At 54.5% G+C, this 13,214-nt stretch overlaps 3 protein-coding genes across 3 annotated transcripts; 1 reads left to right on the top strand and 2 right to left on the bottom strand.

The window, feature by feature from the left end:
• Window positions 1-649: 649 nt before the first annotated feature.
• EAH_00043830 (hypothetical protein, conserved) lies at window positions 650-5,491 on the top strand (the record flags this gene model as incomplete). Its single annotated transcript, XM_013391685.1, has 1 exon — window positions 650-5,491. One exon carries the CDS (start codon window positions 650-652, stop codon window positions 5,489-5,491), a length of 4,842 nt encoding a protein of 1,613 aa, XP_013247139.1.
• Window positions 5,492-7,012: 1,521 nt separating this feature from the next.
• Window positions 7,013-10,401, bottom strand: EAH_00043820 (hypothetical protein; the record flags this gene model as incomplete). Its single annotated transcript, XM_013391684.1, has 2 exons — window positions 7,013-9,957; window positions 10,017-10,401. The coding sequence occupies 2 exons, from the start codon at window positions 10,399-10,401 to the stop codon at window positions 7,013-7,015; spliced, it is 3,330 nt and encodes a 1,109-aa protein (XP_013247138.1).
• Window positions 10,402-12,782: 2,381 nt separating this feature from the next.
• EAH_00043810 (hypothetical protein) lies at window positions 12,783-13,127 on the bottom strand (the record flags this gene model as incomplete). Its single annotated transcript, XM_013391683.1, has 1 exon — window positions 12,783-13,127. A coding segment is annotated over one exon (345 nt), but the record flags the coding sequence as incomplete, so codon positions are not given.
• Window positions 13,128-13,214: the final 87 nt, after the last annotated feature.

The raw sequence follows: 13,214 nt of genomic DNA, 5'->3' as shown, positions 1-13,214 counted from the left end.
AAATGCTTTGAACTCTGACTTAATTAAATAATTAAAATGCTTTGAACTCTGACTGCATGCACAATGAAAATGGGGCTGCCGCTTTGAGCGCGCAGCACTTTGCTGGTGGCACCAAACCCTAAACCCTAAACCCTAAACCCTAAACCCTAAACCCTAAGCCTTTCTCCTGAATTTGCTGCGGGAAATGAAAGGCATCGTGCCGTCCTCTCTCCCCACCCTTATCTCTAAATCTTTCTTTTCTGTGTTAACATTAACCCCAAACCCTAAACCCTAAACCCTAAACCCTAAACCCTAAACCCTAAACCCTAAACCGTAGAAGGGCACTTTTTACAGGTCCTGGAATTCTTTTTTTTCCTCCCGCCTTGTGCTAGACCGACGCCCCCCTCAGAGCCAGGCCGAGCCGGCCTTGCTGCTGCTGCTGCTGCTGCTGCTGCTGCTGCTGCCGCTGCTGCTGCTGCTGCAGCAGGGCAACTGCAGCAGCTAAAAGGCGGCAGCAAGAGAGCAAGCAGAAACAGCAGGAGCAGCAACTGCTGCAACCGAACCGCCGGGATGATGGAGGAGGCCATAACCCCCTGCCCTGTACTCCCCACAGCAGCAGCAGCAGCAGCAGCAGCAGCAGCAGCAGCAGTAGCAGGTGTTGTCTGTAGCCATGTGTCCAGCCCTTGTACACCCACAGCACCCGCCTCCTCGTCAGCTTGGTGCTGAGGCGGGGGGGCCCCCAGGGTCTAAAGACGCATGCAACGCTGGGGGGCCCCTAAGGGGGGCCCCTGAGGCCCCCCAGGCAGCAGCAGAGGCCCCTGGGGGCCCCATCGGGGGCCTCTGCTGGGACCAGATGCTTTCGTTCATATCGCAAGTTGCTGCGGGTGAGGGTCTTTCTGCTGCAGCAGCAACAACCCCTCAGCAGCAGCAGCAGCAGCAGCAGCAGCAGCAGAAAGGCTGGGGGCACCTCTCTACGGAGGAAGCTCCTGTTTCTGCTGCTGCTGCTGCACCGAAGGGGGCCCCAATACAACAGGAAGCCTTTGTTGCTGCGCTGCCAGCATCTAACAGGCGCCGCCGCAAGGTTCAGCAGCAGCAGCAGCAGCAGCAGCAGGAGGTGCTGCTGCTGCAGCAGGAGGAGGAAAACCAACCCAAGAGACGGCGGGGACGACCTCCAAAAAGTGCCCAACAGCAGCAACAGCAGCAGCAGCAGCAACAACAGCAGCAGCAGCAGGAATACGCGCTTATTGAAGGGGCCCCTCCTTCTGGTTTGCATGATGAAGGGGGCCCTCCTGCTGCTTCTTTTGGGGCCCCCCCGTGGGAATCTTGGGGTAACCCTAGCAGCAGCAGCAGCAGCAGCAACAGCAGCAGCAACAGCAGCAGCAGCAGCAGCAGGGTACAGGGGCCCCCCGGAGGCGGTAGAAAGGGCATGGGGGCCCCCGCAACCCCGGAGGAGACCGGTGCTTTAGACGAGGAGACGCTGCAGCAATTAGAAGACAGTCTTTGTTCTTTTCTTGATGTAGAGAGGCCCCAAGAAGAAGCACTGGGGGCCCCGCACCCGCAGCAGCAGCAAAAGCAAGCCGCTCACAGCAGCAAAACAACAAACCAATCAGCGACGCACGGGGCCCCTGTCCTTGCTGCTGCAGCATCAGGAGCCGATTTGCAGCAGCAGGGGGGCCCCTGCTGCTCTCCATACGGCACTGGGGGCCCAGCTGCAGCACCAACTTTGCAGCAGCAGGGTTCAGAGGGGCCCCCTAACAATGAAGTAGATGCTGAGCAGCAACAGGGGCCCCCAAGGGGGCCCCCCGGAGGGTCCTCCCAGGTCGAGAAAGCCCTGCTGGAAGCGTGCAGCAGCAGCAGCAGCAGCAGCGCCAGCTGCTGCAGCAACGAGAATGGCAGCAGCAACAACGGCAGCAGCAGCGGAAGGAGCAGCACGTGCAGCAGCAGAAGCGCATGCAAGGGCTGCGATGCCTTGCGGCAGCAGCTGCTGCTGCAGCAGCTCCAGGGGTATGATGCTTGGGGGGAGGAGAATAAGAGGCTAAGTGCTACTCTTGAAACGAAGCAGCAGGCGCTGCTGCAGCAGGAGCAGCAGCTGCTGGAGCTGCAGCAGCAGATCGAGCTGCTGCAGCAGCAGCTGCAACAGGCAGCAGCAGAAGTCCAGCACAGAGAACATTTGCTGCAGGTGTCGCAGCAGCAGCAGCAGCGGCTCAAGAAGGAGCTGCAGCAAGCAGCAGAAGCAGAAGAAGAGCAGCAGCAACTTGTTGCTTCCACGCTGCTGCTGCTGCAGCGGGAGAGGGACGATGTAAAGAGACTCAAGCGGCTTGCTGCTGCAGATGCAAGGCGTATCAAGCAACTCACAGCCAGGCAGCAGCAGCAGCAGCAGCAAGGGCCTTGTGCTGCTGCTGCTGCTACTGCAGCACCGGAGGTCAGCGCCCCGCTATCCGAGCACTTTGGGGATTGCAGCAGCAGCAGCAACACTGCACCAGCAGCAACAGCAGCAGCACTGCAGCAGCAGCAGCAGCTGCTGCTGCCAACGGAGAGCCTTGATGATGATATATTTGGGGAGAGTAATTTTAATAAAGAGCAGCAGCTGCAGCTGCACAGCTCTGCAGACACTCCAACCGCAGCGCCTGTACTGCACAACCAGCAGCAGCAGCAGCAGCAAACGCAAGAGGAGGAGCAGCAGCAAAACAAAGGAGATCGCCTGCAGGCGTCGCAGCAGCCGCAGCCGCAGCTGCAGCAGCAGGACCAGCAGCAGCAAGTGGAACGGCTGCAGCAGCAGCTGGAGGACGAGTTTGTATCTGCGCTACAGCAAGAGCAGCAGCAGCAGCAGCTGTGTGAGCAGCAGCATCAGCAGCAGCAGCAGCAGCAGCAAGAGGGACGGCTACAGAAACACCTCAAGGGCGAGCTGGTAGTCCCTATGCAGCAGCAGCAGCAGCAGCACGAGCAACAACTGCAGCAGCAGCTGGAGGACGAGTTGCTCTCTTCCCTGCAGAAGGAGGAGAAGCAGCAGCAGCAGCAGGAACAGCAGCAGCTGCAGCAGCTGGAGGATGAGTTGTTCTCTTCTCTGCAGAAAGAAGAGCAGCAGCCGCAACATGAACTGCAGCAGCAGCAGCAGCAGCAGCAGCAGCAGTTGGAGGATGAGTTGTTGTCTTCCCTGCAGAAAGAAGAGGAGCACCAGCCATGTGAGCAGCAGCAGCAGCAGCAGCAGCAACAGCTGCAGCTGGAGGATGAGTTGCTGTCGCCTATGCAGAAGGAGAAGAAGCATCAGTGTGAGCAGCAACAGCAGCAGCAGCTGCTGCAGCAGCAGCTGGAGGACGAGTTGCTGTCTCACCTGCAGAAGGAAGAGAAGCAGCAGGAGCAGGACGCTCAGCAGCAGAAGCAACAGCAGCAGAAGCAACTGCAGCAGCAGAAGCAGCAGCAGTTGGAGGACAAACTCCAGTCTCCTGTACAACAAAAGCGGCAGCAGCAAGATGAGCAGCAGCAGCAGCAGCAGCAAGACCAGCAGCAGCAGCAGCAGCAGAAGCAAGAGCAACAGGGTCACCGGCAGCAGCAGCAGCAGCTGGAGGACGATCTCCTGCCCTCTCTTCAGCAAGAAAAGGGGCAGCAGCAGCAGCAGGGAAATGCGCTGCAGCAGCTGCAGCAGCAGCAAGGGGTGCAACAGCAGCAGCCTCTGAGGCAGCAGAAAGACAAGATCCTTTCTTCACTGCAGCAGGAGCTTCAGCAGCAGGAAGAGCAGCAGCTGCTGGACAATGGGCTGTCGTGTCTGCTGCCGCAGGAGAAACAGCAGCAGCAGCAGCAGCAACAGCGGCTAAGTGAGCAACAGCAGAAGCAGCAGCAGGAGGAAGAGCTGCCTCTGTCGCTGCAGAACGAGCATGAGCAACCACAGCAGCAGCAGCAGCAGGAACAGGATGAGCAGCAGCAGCTAGAAGACGAGATGCGTCCCTCCTTGCAGCAGGCGCTGCAGCAAAGACAGAAGCAGCAACAACCTGAGCAGCAGCAGCAGCAAAATAAGCAGCAGGAGCAGACCGAAGAGCTGCAGCAGCAGCAGCAAGCTGAAGTGCCGCAGAAGGAAGGAGAGGACAATACAGCTTTTCAGCAGCAGCAACAGAAGCAGCAGCAGCAGCAAGAGGAAGTGTTGCAGCAGAAAGAGCTTGCTCTCGCGCCACTGCAGCAACAGCAGCAGCAACAGCAGCAGGAGCAGCAGCAACAGCAAACTCAAACAACGCTCGCACAGCAGCAGCTGGAGGACGAGCTGCTGCTGCCGCTGCAGCAAGAGCAGGTGCAAGAGGCGCAGCAACAGGAAGAGCAGCAGCGGCAGCAGCAGCTTGAGGACGAGCTGCTGCTGCCGCTGCAGCAAGAGCAGCTGCAAGGGCAGCAGCAGCAGCAGCTTCAGCAACAGCAGCTTGAGGACGAGCTGCTGTTGCCGCTGCAGCAAGAACAGCAGCAGCAGCAGCTGTCGCAGGAGCAGCTGGAGGACGAGCTGCTGCTGCCACTGCAGCAGGAGCTGCTTCAGGAGGAGCAGCAGCAGGCAGAGGAAGGTGAGCTGCTGCTGCCGCTGCAGTTGCAAGAGCAGCCGCAGCGCCAGCAGCAGCAAAAGCAGCAGCTACGTGCTTCCCAGCTACACGTGCAGCAGAAACAGCAGCAGCCGCAGCAGCAGCAGCAGCAGCAGCAGCAGCAACAGCTGCCGCTTCGCCAGCAGCTTCCTAGGAAGCAGCGGCGGCAACATCAGCAGCAGCAGCAGCAGCCGAATCAGCAGCAGCTGCAGACTCAGCAGCAGCAGCAGCACGAAGCTGATGGAGCAGCACGAATGAAAAGACGCCGGTGTTCTCCTCACACTGCAGCAAAACCAGCAGCAGCAGCAGCAGCAGGTTTTGAATCAGCAGCAGCAACAGCAGCAGCAGCAGCAACAGCAGACGTGTTAGACAAGCTGTTTCTGCTCGTCGATGGCAGTCTTGCTGCAGCAGCAGGAAGCAGCAGCTGCTGCACTTACGCGTGGGCCCGGGGGCAGGCAGCTCCTGAAGTGCATGCAGTGCTGCAGCGGCTGCTGCTGCTGCAGCAAAACATGTCTGCTGCTGCTGCTGCATCCCCAGATTTGCTGCTGCTGCTGTGGCAGCCCTTGCTGAAACGTGCTGCTGCTTTGCAGGCTGCCTATACAGCGCAATATGCAGCAGCAACAACGGCAGCAGCAGCAACAACTCCTTTGCTGCGGCTGAGAGTGCTGCTGGCGCACATCTTGCAGCAGCTGGCTTCAGTGCAGCAGCAAAAAGGAGTGTGCCTTCAGCTGCAGCAGCAGCAGCAGCAGCAGGAGGTGCACCGGGTCCTGTGCATGTCTCTCGCTCTGGTGGAGGTCTGGCAGCGAGACCAGCAGCAGCAGCAGCAGCAGCAGCAGCATCTGCAGCAGCAGAAGCACCGGTGTTGCGGCGGGGAGCTGCAGCATCATCGTCTACTGTCTTCTCTGCGGCTTTTGCTGCTGCAGCGGCTGCGCTTTGCTGCTGCTTCTGCTGCCAGGTAATTCACAATGCGTATGGAATGCTGCTACTGTGCTGCAGCAGCAGCAACAGCAGCAGCAACAGCAGCAGCAACAGCAGCGGCTGGAGCCCCGCCACCCGCAGATATTAGGTGTTTAATAAAGTGTTTTTCTTGTACACAGAGTTGCTGCCTTCTAGCAGCAGCAGCAGCAAGTGTTGCTGCTAGCAGCAGCAGCAGCAAGTGTTGCTACTGCTGCTGCAGGTAGCAGCAGCACCTCAAATGCTTAAATATTAGTTGCATGCGTTTTATCTCGCATGCGTCGTTTGCCTCTGAGGCCTCTTTCTGAGGCCTTCATTTTTTGTTCGTTCAGCTCCAATATCCCCATCCTCGGCGCAGCTAGCTGTAGCTAGCTATAGCTAGCTATTGTTAGCTGTAGCTAGCTATAGCTAGCTATTGTTAGCTGTAGCTACCTGTAGCAAGCTGTAGCTTGCTATAGCTAGCTGTAGCTAGCTATAGGTAGCTGTAGCTAGCTATAGGTAGCTCTAGCTAGCCGTAGCAAGGTGTAGCTAGCTGTTGCTGAGCTTGCACAGCGGGGGCGGAGCAACAAGCGCAGCAGTAAGGAGAGACTCCTTGTTTTGATTGCAACATGAGCCGATATGTTTGCTGCAGCAGCAGCGAGAAGTTTTGCTGCTGCTGCTGCTGAACTGCAGCGGGAGAAAAACCGCAAATTTCTGTCTCAGTGTATCTCCAGTTTTGCTGCTGCACATCTATTGTTTAATGCTGTCTCTTTAAATATGCTGTTATAAATATAAATATATATATCTATATACTATATATATTTATATATATTTATTTCTGTAAAATGTTTGTTTGAGTTTGTAGCTGCTTATTGAAGGCAGCAGCAAAAAGATATTTTGTTGCTGCTTGTAGAGAGACAGCTAGCAGCTCGATCAAACATATATAGATATAAATGTTTATGTATAAGTGCTTATAAATAAATAAATATATATATATATATGCATATATATATATATATAAATATATATGTTCGTATAAATAGAGAAGAAATGCGGCATTAGGTGCAGCTGCAGCTGTTAGTTGTGGTGTACGTACAGCTGAGAGACACCTTTGTTGCATTTGTCTATCAAATTAAATTAAATCAAAACAAAACAAAACAAAACAAAAACTAAACACAGAGACGCATGCAGAGAGAGACAGAAGAGGCGCAGCCGTTCGGGTGTATGTACACCTGCGGTGTACAACACAGCTGTCTCTCTTGGGGGGTTTCTACAAAAGCCCCGTCGCTGCTGCTGATGCTGCTGCTGCATCTGTTGCTGTTGCAGCAGGAGCTGTTGCTGCTGCCGCTGCAGCAGCAGCCAAACCCCTTCCTGTCGCTTGTAGGGTTCGTCTTACGAAGACCCCAGAAGTTAGGGGCTGCCTCTGTCTGTCTCTTTATTGTTTGTCTCCTCTATCTCCTTCTCTGTCTCCTTTTTGCGCATGTTGCATGCAGCCTAAACCTGAATCTGCTGCTGCAGCAGCAGCAGCAGCAAACTGTTTCTGTCTCTTACTCCACCAAGGAAGGAGCTGTCTCCGCTTCAGAGAGTGCCTCCTCTGTCTGAGTTGTCTTCTCTTCCTGAGTTGTCTCTGCTTGAGACGTCTCCTGCTGCTGAGCTGTCTCCTCTTGCTGCTGAGGTGTCTCCTCCTGCTGCTGAGCTGTCTCCTCTTGCTGCTGAGGTGTCTCCTCCTGCTGCTGAGCTGTCTCCTCTTGCTGCTGAGATGTCTCCTGCTGCTGCTGAGCTGTCTCCTCTTGGCGTGATGTCTCCTTTACCTCAGGTGTCTCCCCTTGCTGCTGAGATGCCTCTTCTACCTGAGAGGTCTCCTGCTGCTGCTGAGATGTCTCCTCTTGCTGAGAAGCCTCCTCCTGCTGCTGAGGTGCCTCCTCCTGCTGCTGAGAAGCCTCCTCCTGCTGCTGAGAAGCCTCCTCCTGCTGCTGAGACGCCTCCTGCTGCTGAGATGTCTCCTGTGTCTGGGGTGTCTCCTCCTGCCCAGGTGTCTCCTCTGTCTGAGTTGTCTCATCTCTCTGAGATATCCCCTCTGCCTGAGGTGTCTCCTCCTTCTGAGAGGTCTCCTCTGTCTGAGACACCTCCTGCTGCTGCTGAGATGTCTCCTGCTGCTGCTGAGATGTCTCCTGCTGCTGCGATGCCTCCTGCTGCTGAGATGTCTCTTCTTGCTGCTGAGATGCCTCCTCCTGCTGAGATGCCTCCTGCTGCTGAGGTGTCTCCTCCTGCTGCTGAGACGCCTCCTCCTGGCGAGGTGTCTCCTCTACCTCAGCTGTCTCCTGCTGAGATGCCTCCTGCTGCTGAGATGTCTCCTCCTGCTGCTGAGATGTTTCTTGCTGAGATGTCTCCTGCTGCTGCTGAGATGTCTCCTGCTGCTGCTGGGAGGTCTCCTGCTGCTGCTGGGAGGTCTCCTGCTGCTGCTGAGAAGTCTCCTGCTGCTGCTGAGAGGTCTCCTGCTGCTGCTGGGAGATCTCCTGCTGCTGCTGAGAGGTCTCCTGCTGCTGCTGAGATGTCTCTACCTGCTGCTGCTGAGATGTCTCTTCCTGCTGCTGCTGAGATGTCTCCTGCTGCTGCTGAGATGTCTCTACCTGCTGCTGCTGAGATGTCTCTTCCTGCTGAGATGTCTCTTCCTGCTGCTGCTGAGATGTCTCTTCCTGCTGCTGCTGAGATGTCTCTTCCTGCTGAGGTGTCTCTACCTCAGGTGTCTCCTCTTGCTGGGATGCCGACTGTGTCTGGGTTGTCTTGTCTAGCATAGACTCCCCCTCCTGCTGCTGAGATGTCTCTTCTTGCTGCTGCTGGGATGTCTCATCCTGCTGCTGAGATGTCTCCTGCTGCTGCTGAGGGGTCTCCTGCTGCGGTGTCTCCTCTAGTCTACGTGTCTCCGCCTGCTGCTGAGATGTCTCCTGCTGCTGCTGAGATGTCTCTTCTTGCTGCTTCTGAGATGTCTCTTCTTGCTGCTGAGATGCCTCATGCTGCTGCTGAGATGTCTCCTGCTGCTGAGATGTTTCCTGCTGCTGCTGAGATGTCTCCTGCTGCTGCTGAGAGGTCTCCTGCTGCTGCTCAGATACCTCCCCGTCCTGCTGGGGTGTCTCCGCTAGTCTGCGCGTCTCCGCCTGCTGCTGAGATGCCTCCTCCTCCTGCTGCTGGGGTGTCTCCTGCTGAGGTGTCTCCTGCTGAGATGTCTCCTGCTGCTGAGATGTCTCCTGCTGAGGTGCCTCCTGCTGCTGCTGGGATGTCTCCTGCTGCTGCTGAGATGCCTCTTCCTGCGGCTGAGATGTCTCCTCCTGCTGCTGAGGTGCCTCCTGCTGCTCAGGTGTCTCCGCTAGTCTGCGTGTCTCCGCCTGCTGCTGAGGTGCCTCCTCCTGCTGCTGCTGAGATGTCTCTTGCTGCTGCTGAAATGTCTCCTGCTGAGAGGTCTCCTGCTGAGGTGCCTCCTCCTCCTGCTGCTGAGATGTCTCCTGCTGCTGCTGAGAGGTCTCCTGCTGCTGCTCAGATACCTCCCCGTCCTGCTGGGGTGTCTCCGCTAGTCTGCGTGTCTCCGCCTGCTGCTGAGATGCCTCCTCCTCCTGCTGCTGAGGTGTCTCCTGCTGAGATGTCTCCTGCTGCTGAGATGTCTCCTGCTGAGATGCCTCCTGCTGCTGCTGAGATGCCTCTTCCTGCGGCTGAGATGTCTCCTCCTGCTGCTGAGAGGTCTCCTGCTGCTCAGGTGTCTCCGCTAGTCTGCGTGTCTCCGCCTGCTGCTGAGGTGCCTCCTCCTGCTGCTGCTGAGATTCCCCTTCTTGCTGCTGAGGTGTCTCCTGCTGAGATGTCTCCTGCTGAGATGTCTCCTGCTGCTGCTGAGATGTCTCCTGCTGCTGCTGTGATGTTTCTTCTTGCTGCTGAGTTGTCTCTCCTTGTTGCTGAGAGGTCTCCTCTACCTGAGGTGCATCCTGCTGCTGCTGAGACGTCTCTTCTTGCTGCTGCTGAGATGTCTCTTCCTGCTGCTGCTGAGATGTCTCTTCTTGCTGAGATGCCTCCTGCTGCTGCCGAGGTGTCTCCTCTCCCTGAGCTGTCCCCTCTAGTCTACGTGTCGGTGCTTGTTCAGATGTCTCCTGCTGCTGCTGCTGAGATGTCTCTTCTTGCTGCTGCTGAGATGTCTCTTCTTGCTGCTGCTGAGATGTCTCTTCCTGCTGCTGCTGAGATGTCTCTTCTTGCTGCTGCTGAGATGTCTCCTCCTGCTGCTGCTGAGATGTTTCGTCTGCCTGAGGTGTCTCCTGCTGCTGCTGCTGAGGTGTCTCCTCCTCCTGCTGCTGAGTTGTCTCCTGTAGTCTGCGTGTAGGGGCCGCCCCCTCTTCTGAGTCCTCTGGTTGCTGCTGTGGGGCGACGCGCTGCTGAGGTATTTGCTTTGTCTGAGGTGTCTCCTCTGCTTCAGGTGTCTCCTCTTGCTGCTTTGCTGCTGCTGATTTATCTTCTTCATCCCCCCAGATGAATTCCTTCACAATAGTTTTGCTGCTACTTTTGTTCTGTCACGGCAGCTAGACTGCTGCTGCAGCTCCTGCATCTGCTCTTGCAGCTGCTGCTGCAGCTCGTCCTGCATCCGCTGCTGCTCCTCCAGCTCTTTTACTTCTGCTGCGTGTGCATCTAGATAAACAACAGACATATTCTGTCTGGGGTCAGACTCTGGTGTAGCATTATCATCAACAACTTTTAAAGGAGCTTCTAAGGGCTCTTCAGATCCGTCTGGTGCTGCTGCTGCTGCTGCTGTTTCTGCTGTAGTTACGGGTATATCATCTGCTGCTGTTGACGTAGGTTCAGGTAGAGCTGCTGCTGCTGCTGCTCCTACTGCTGTTGCTGCTGCTGCTTCTCGTGCTGGTGCTGCTGCAGCAAGCACCAGAAACTGAAGTACCCTCAACATTGTTGATTCACAGAATATGCCTAACCGGGTTGAAGACAATGAGAAGGGCACTCTAAACCCTAAACCCTAAACCCTAAACAGTCAATCGTAAACCCTAATTTCTCGGGGTTTTGAATTCCTTCTACCTACACCTCCCTGCAAACAGCAGAAAGACAGAATTTTGATCAAAGAAGCAAAAGAAACAAAGATGCAATAGTAAGACAAGCAGCAACAGCAGCAGCAAACAACACCAGAAGGCCTCTAGTTGCTGCTGCAGACGAATTTGGTGTTGCTCCTGCTCAATGCACGAGTTTAGAGATTGAAACAAAAAGAAATAAAAAAAGAAATAAAAACAAATTATAAATAATATTTCATTTGTAATTGTGGAAGACAATCAAAGAGACTCCTGCTGCTGCTGTTGCTGCTGTTGCTGCAGCTGCCTGTACACCTCAGCGGGAGCGAGTAGACCGCCCCGAGGCCTTCTCCCTCCTGCTGCAGCACTTTTTACATGTTTTTTCTTTATTTCAAAATGAAATATATTAGAATTTAAATTATTATATCTTTTTATTTCTTTATTTCAGACTAGAAGAAGTCTGGGGGCAGCAATAAAAGGGGCCGTGCTTCCCCCCTCAACCTCAAGGGCGGTCCTGCTGCTGCTGCTCCTGCTGCTCCTGCTGTTGCTGCTGCTGCTCCTGCTGTTGCTGCTGTGGGTTTCCTGCCTGTTGGTTTGTTTATCAGTCTTCCTGCAGCAGAAAGAAGAAGGCTTCTAATGTAATCAAAAAGATATGTTTATAAACAAAGGAAGAAGAAGGAAGAGGAGGAGGTGAAGCAAACACACATCTTTATATTTGCTGCACTCGAACAAATAAATATATTTTATTCTTCTTATTAAAACAACTTCTTTAAAAGACAACTCTTTAACTCTTTAATTCTATTTTTGCGGTGTACATCCACCATAGAAGAAAGAGGCTGGAGCAAATAGGGCAGAAGGTCACTCTGAAGGGGACTGCCCCTAAACCCTAAACCCTAAACCCTAAACCCTAAACCCTAAATCCTAAATCCTAAACAGCAGAGTAGAAAGGAAGCCTTCAAACCCTAAATTCTGAATTCTAAACCCTATTTCTGTCTCTTTATGTTGAAGCTCCCAAGCGCAGCTCCAGTAGTCCTTAAGTATAACCTTAACCCTAAACCCTAAACCCTAAACATTATGAGAGAAGGCAACAGGAAGCCAATGGAGTGTCTGGGGGCGCCTTCCTTTGCTGCTAAGGAAGAGAGAAAAACAGCTGTCTTTTTCTTAACCCTAAACCCTAAACCCTAAACCCTAAACCCTTCGAATGCGTGGCTCTGCTACATAGAAAGTATATTAAAAGACAGAGAGAGAGAGAGAGAGAGAGAGAGAGAAACAACAACGACTGATGAGGCCCAGACCCTAAACCCTAAACCCTCAGCACGCTCTCAGCTGGGGAAACAAAAAGAGATAAAGGGGGGACAGCACAGCATCTCTGTTCTTGCAAATGAGCTGCTATAAACCCTAAACCCTAAACCCTAAACCCCAAGCAAGAGAGACAAAGTGCGGAGGCCTCTCTATGAGGACAGCTGTCCCTCTACAGCTAGCCACACCTAGCTGGAGGGCCTAGGGTTTAGGGTTTAGGGTTTAAGGGGTTTTGTCTTCTTTAATTGCTGGGTCAGGATTATCTCAGCAACTGCAACACGCACACAAAACAACAGCCTGAAAAGCCCTAAACCCTAATTAAACCCTAAACCCTAACTAAACTCTAAACCCCAACTAAACCCTTAACCCTAACTAAACCCTTAACCCTAACTAAACCCTAAACCTTTCCCACATTGAGAAGGCTGGTGCAGGCCTATCTATGTGCATTCCTAAACCCTAAACCCTAAAGGACAAGATAGCCACCGCCCTAGGAAACGCAGACGCAAAACCCTAAACCCTAAACACTACACACTAAACCCTAAACCCTAAACCCTAGACCTTTAACCCTGAGACTGCAAGTCAATACAAAAAAATTATTATTTCGCATTTCATCTAATATGTATTCAAGTACGGGGAATCGGGGTTTAGGGTTTAGGGTTTAGGGTTTAGGGTTTAGGGTTTAGCGTTTAGGCTGTGGGGGTTGAGGGTCTCCATCGTCGATTCTGTCTCTGCTGCAGCTGCAGCGCATGCACTGTCTATTCTTTTCTCTTCTTTCATTTGTTTTTTTAATTTTATTTATATTTTATATATTTAGGGTTTAGGGTTTAGGGTTTAGAATCAAAGATTCTCCTCCCCCCCGTCACTCCCCCGATGCAGAGTTCAACGGGGGCCCCCGGGGGCCCCCCCCATTCTGAGGCCTCTTTGGGGCCTCCCAATCTTCAGGGCCCCGGGGGCCCCCCTTCTTTTGATTTCAACCCATCACTTTCCCCTGTTGAGGCCCCAGGGGCCCCCCGCTCTTCTGGGGCCCCCCAGGGGCCCCTTCCCTCTGGGGGCCCCCAGGGGGCCCCCCTTTCTGAAGGCCCTGAGAGGCCCCTTCTTCCTGGGGACCCCCGTTCGTCGGGGGCCCTCCAGGGGCCCCCACCTTCTGGGGTCCCCCAGGGGCCCCCTCCCTCTGGGGCCCCCCAGGGGCCCCTTCCCACTGGGGCCTCCCAGGGGCCCCTTCCCTCTGGGGCCCCCCAGGGGCCCCCTCGTTCTGGGGGCCCCCGATCGTGGGGCCCAGGTTTGATGGAGGGTTTGATGTTGGGGGCCCCACAAGCTAAGGGTGTACGCGTGATAGAGAATTGCAGCAGCGAGTATTTTTTATCTGTTGTAGTACCTCAGGGCTTACCTTGCGTTATTAGGG

The sequence above is a fragment of the Eimeria acervulina genome, genomic scaffold (genome assembly GCF_000499425.1).
Source record: "Eimeria acervulina Houghton genomic scaffold, Eah_scaff593, whole genome shotgun sequence".
NCBI classification, from domain to species: domain Eukaryota; phylum Apicomplexa; class Conoidasida; order Eucoccidiorida; family Eimeriidae; genus Eimeria; species Eimeria acervulina.
Note: the sequence above shows the minus strand (reverse complement) of the source record. Positions and strands in the feature narration are given on the sequence as shown.